The sequence below is a fragment of the Penaeus chinensis genome, chromosome 23 (genome assembly GCF_019202785.1).
Source record: "Penaeus chinensis breed Huanghai No. 1 chromosome 23, ASM1920278v2, whole genome shotgun sequence".
Classification (NCBI taxonomy): domain Eukaryota; kingdom Metazoa; phylum Arthropoda; class Malacostraca; order Decapoda; family Penaeidae; genus Penaeus; species Penaeus chinensis.
This window is the reverse complement of record NC_061841.1, coordinates 4,998,556-5,003,555: the sequence shown is the minus strand read 5'-3', so window position 1 is coordinate 5,003,555 and position 5,000 is coordinate 4,998,556. Positions and strand designations below refer to the sequence as shown.

General features: G+C 32.6%; 2 protein-coding genes across 2 annotated transcripts in view; both read left to right on the top strand.

Annotated features, from left to right (window-relative positions):
- LOC125037370 (U11/U12 small nuclear ribonucleoprotein 35 kDa protein-like) overlaps positions 1–3,441 on the top strand; it is an 8,471-nt gene extending 5,030 nt beyond the window's left edge. Inside the window, exon 3 of the mRNA XM_047630477.1 lies at positions 1,984–3,441. Coding sequence (XP_047486433.1) covers positions 2,208–2,960 — 753 coding nt within the window. The 5' untranslated portion in view covers positions 1,984–2,207 and the 3' untranslated portion in view covers positions 2,961–3,441. The remainder of the gene's footprint in view (positions 1–1,983) is intronic.
- A 301-nt stretch (positions 3,442–3,742) lies between these two features.
- LOC125037637 (guanine nucleotide exchange factor MSS4 homolog) overlaps positions 3,743–5,000 on the top strand; it is a 1,429-nt gene continuing 171 nt past the window's right edge. Inside the window, exons 1-2 of the mRNA XM_047630839.1 lie at positions 3,743–3,913; positions 4,995–5,000. The exon at positions 4,995–5,000 is cut by the window's right edge and continues 171 nt beyond it. Of these exons, the coding sequence (XP_047486795.1) occupies positions 3,743–3,913; positions 4,995–5,000 (177 nt within the window). The remainder of the gene's footprint in view (positions 3,914–4,994) is intronic.

Below are 5,000 nucleotides of genomic sequence, written 5' to 3'. Positions count from 1 at the left end.
TACTTTTACTTTTACTTTTACTGTTATTATCATTATTATTATTATTATTATTATTGAAAAGGAGAAAACACTACCGTGTTGATACTATGGTATAAAAACCCACACTGTAAAACTAGATTTAATTGAAAAAGAGACTACAGTTTCGGAATCCACCTGGATTCCATCTTCAGGTCACTGATTATGAGTATTAGTTATTATTTTTGCTATTGTTGTTGTTCATCATCATCTTCATCTTCATCTTCATCTTCATCTTCATCATCATCACTGATTATGAGTATTAGTAGTTATTATTATTGCTATGATGATGATTATTATTATTATTATTATTATTATTATTATTATTATTATTATTATTATTATTATTATTATTATTATTATTATTATTATTATTATTATTTCACTTCTACTGCTTATTCTTCTTTGTTATTAGTATTGTTATTTTTATTGTTGTTATTCTTCTTCTTCTTCTTCTTCTTCTTCTTCTTCTTCTTCTTCTTCTTCTTATTATTATTATTATTATTATTATTATTATTATTATTATTATTATTATTATTATTGTTATTGTTATTGTTATTGTTATTGTTATTGTTATTATTATTATTATTATTATTATTATTATTATTATTATTATTATTATTATTATTATTATTATTATTATTATTATTATTATTGTTATTATTATCATCATTATCATCATTATCATTATCATTATCATTATCATTATCATTATCATTATCATTATCATTATTATTATTATTATTATTATTATTATTATTATTATTATTATTACCACTTCTATGGCTTCTTCTTTGTCTTTTCCTTTGTCTTTTTCTTTTCCTTCTTCTTTTTCTTCTTTTTCTTCTTTTTCTTCTTTTTCTTCTTTTTCTTCTTTTTCTTCTTTTTCTTCTTCTTCTTCTTCTTTTTCTTCTTCTTCTTCTTCTTCTTCTTCTTCTTCTTCTTCTTCTTCTTCTTCTTCTTCTTCTTCTTCTTCTTCTTCTTCTTCTTCTTCTTCTTCTTCTTCTTCTTACTCTTGCTGTTGTCATTACTATTACTGTTACTATTACTATTATTATTATTATTATTATTATTATTATTATTATTATTATTATTATTATTATTATTATTATTATTACAACTACTATTACTAGTACTATTACTACTACTATTACTACTACTATTACTACTCCTACTACTACTCTTACTACTACTCCTACTACTACTACTATTACTACTCCTACTACTACTACTCCTACTCCTACTCCTACTCCTACTCCTACTCCTACTCCTACTCCTACTCCTACTCCTACTCCTACTACTACTACTACTACTACTATTTTTTATGTAAAATTTTATCTTTTTAATTTTTTTTTTTTTTTTTTTTTTTTTTTTTTTTGTATGATATCCATTTTGGAGAACTAGAGAAATTTTGTGATTTACAAGTTTCCATAACAGACATTGAAGGATTAGGGAACTCAGGTACTGATGGTTCATGAAGCAAGAAATGTAATCTAATTGGAGGTAGTATGATAGGGATTTTATTTTTGTCTTGGTCATGGATAGCTTAAATTTTCTTTATGCAGTTTTTATGACGGGTCAGCGAATTATATATGGTATGATATTTTCGCATGTGCTGCTTATTACTAGCTATGGTAACCAGCCAAAGTTGGGTACACGTCTTTAGTGGATCTAAGATTGGCTCATATGATATTGTGTCACCATTTTGACATAGAAAAGTGTCTTGATGTCACTTGATCAGGAAATATGGTGGAATGTTGTATTTGATGTGATATTTATAGATAAGATGGCAGGGTCATGATAAGATGTAGGCAAAGCTCATTATTTATTTTGTTAAAAGTATATATTTTTGTCCTTGGTATGACAGGGTTTAATTCAGCATTTGTAAGGGAATATAGTGGTAATGTCAGACTTGATGCATGTTTTGTCATATTGATTGATGTAAATTTATGACATTAACTCTTGCAGAAAGGAAGACAGAATAGGAAGATAAGGAGATAGCAAGATTATGATTGAAACTTACCTCAGAAAGCATTAGTTGTACAGTGCATCTATACCAAGATTCAAACATACTAGAGGGAAGGAGAAACTGAAAGGTGTTTAAATATGCAAAATTTTCTGGGGTACTTTGGAATTTACTGACCTCCCTATTGTTTGTAAAGCACGTGGCTCGGAAAGTCTACAGAAGCAAGATGCCAGGAGACTGGAAACCCATAGCACGTGAATATGACCCCCTTGCAGCTGGAAGCATTGATGGCACAGATACAGAGCCACATGACAGGGCAGTTTGGCGGGCCATGCATGCCCACCATACCCCACCAGAGATCCCTTCCAACCCAGATCGCACACTCTTTGTGGGCAGATTACCTCAAAATCTGAAAGAGGACCAGCTGAGAGACAGGTTCTCAAGGTTTGGTGTTGTAGAGAGTGTCCATCTGGTTACTGATATTGTCACTGGCCAGAGCAAAGGATATGGCTTTGTAGAATTCCGGCGAGGACGAGATGCAGCTGAGGCGCAGAGGGAATGCCGTGGCCTTGAGATAGAGGGGCTTCAGGTGATTGTCGACTGGGAAGTCGGGCGCAGGATGAAAGGCTGGATTCCAAGAAGGCTGGGAGGAGGCTGGGGTGGACGCAAGGAAGCAGGGCAACTGAGATTTGGCTGTGTGGACAGACCATGGAAGAAACCCATTGTAATCAACCCACAGCAGAATCCCGTAGACACAAAAGGAAGATATACTGCAAGAGGGAACAGACCTGCAGAGAGATACACAAGAAACAGAGACAGCCCCAGGGACATTAGGGATAGAAGGACCAGTGTCCCGTTTCGAAGAGAAGAAGAATCGCGCAGAAAAGCAAAGCCGTTTTACCAGAGGAGGGATGAGAGTGAGAGTAGAGGTACAAGTGATTCCAGAAGATCGCAGAATAGTGCAGATTATCGTGATTGAAGTCCTAGTAACAAAATACATTTATTTCTTGAAAGGTAATTTAAAAAAAAAATGATATTGTTGTGATATCATCCATGGCATGTATATTCTCTGAAAAGGATTTCTTTTGTAAATGATACAAGACGATTGATAATATAAACTGTTTGATATTTATTTATTTTTAGTGGAGTTGGCTAAATATTTGTTATATGTCATTGTCCTTGTTATAAATTTAATATCTTAAATGGTAATGTAAATAAAAAGAACATTTAGATGACAATGTTAATTTTTTAGACATTTTTTGCAATGTTCAGATATCTTTTTAAAATATAGTATGCAAGTATGTTTTTTTTCAGCATTTCATTATGATTGCTAAAAGATTGCAAAGTTAATTAAAGATAAACTTTGTATAAAATTATAGTTCAGATTGCATATTATTTTGAAAGAATTTATATTCATATTTTAAAAATTATTGTACTGAATAATAAAACTTGAGAAAGTGGAAGTTATTTTATTTCAGAAAAGAAATGTATTGACAAGTTTCTATTAAGATTATTGTTATCCAAATTAAAGAAGGAGGGGAGGGGTGAGGGAGAAGGAGAGGGAGAGGTTGAGAAAAAGGAAGAGGCAAAGAAGAGAAGGAGAAAGTGAAAGAATGGAGAGAGAATGAGGGAGAGGCAAAGTGAGAGAGAGAGAGAGAGAGAGGGAGAGAGAGAGAGAGGAAAATTGAAAGAGAAAAAAAACAAGGAAAAAAATGTAAAAAATGAAAACACAGGTAACACACCTATAGTTCCATTTTCAGCATGGCAGACACCAACTGCTTGGTGCGAGAAGGCCAGAACAGCTGTGTGGTGAAATGCGTCCATTGTGAGTCTCGGGTGTTGTCTCCCCAGTCAGCCACTTTCCTCAGTCAGTCTCACGCACTGCCAACCCCCACGCAGCCCAAAGATCAGCCGTCACCAAATACAGAGGATGTGAGCACTCGTATATCATATTTATATGTGTACACTTTTGTATTTTTAATTTTTATAAAGAAGCTATTTTTAATTTTCTTGTTATCGCCTTCCTTTTTTGAGAAAAAAAAAGTTCTTTCTATCTTTCACTTTATTGTAGCTTTTTGGAATATGCATCTTTCTTTCTTTTATTCTTTGTTATAGACTTTTTCCCCCTTTTTGGAAAATTTTATTGTATTTTTTTTCCTTTTTCTTTTTTTGGTCATTGTGTATAATTTATGTGTGTTTTTCTATTCTTTTGTATTACCACGAAGTGTGAAAGATACTTTTTAATGAATGAAACTAGTGTGGTAATATGTTAATGTTAATATAAATTAAAAAGAAAAGGGACAAAATCATTCCTAAAGTTACTTCTTTTAAAGCAAGAGCTAGTAAAGCTTGAGGTTTTATAGGGATTAGTTAGAGATTACTAAAGCATTTCCACAATTAACAGTAGGATAGAGCTACAGTGGATGAGGGAGAGATTTCCAGTAATACATTTTTTCCCAAGGTGGTGCATAGGACTGTTTAGCATTAAGTGGCTTGTTTCAGCTTTTTCTCTCTTTTGTTGAGGTTCCAGTTTAGCCCTTGATTTTAATTTTGTTTACTATTTGAGATAAAAAAAACAAGTCGTTCAGGTAGAGATTTCTTCAGATATTCCAAAAATAAGTCTTCTTTTGCTTTTTAGATAGGAAATATGAATAAATTTTCCAGAGAAATACCCTTAGTAATATTGGGATTATTTCAGAGAATATGAAATAGATTTAAGAGAAAAAAACCTTTTACACACACACACACATGCACGCATGCATGCACAGACACACACACACACACATACACACATACACACATACACACATACACACATACACACACACACACACACACACACACACACACACACACACACACACACACACACACACACACACACACACACACACACACACACACACACACACACACACACACACACATACACACACACACACACACACTTTTCTCTCACACACACTTCTCTCTTTTCTTAATGAAATATACTGATTTTTGCACTGCTCCACAGCTTGGT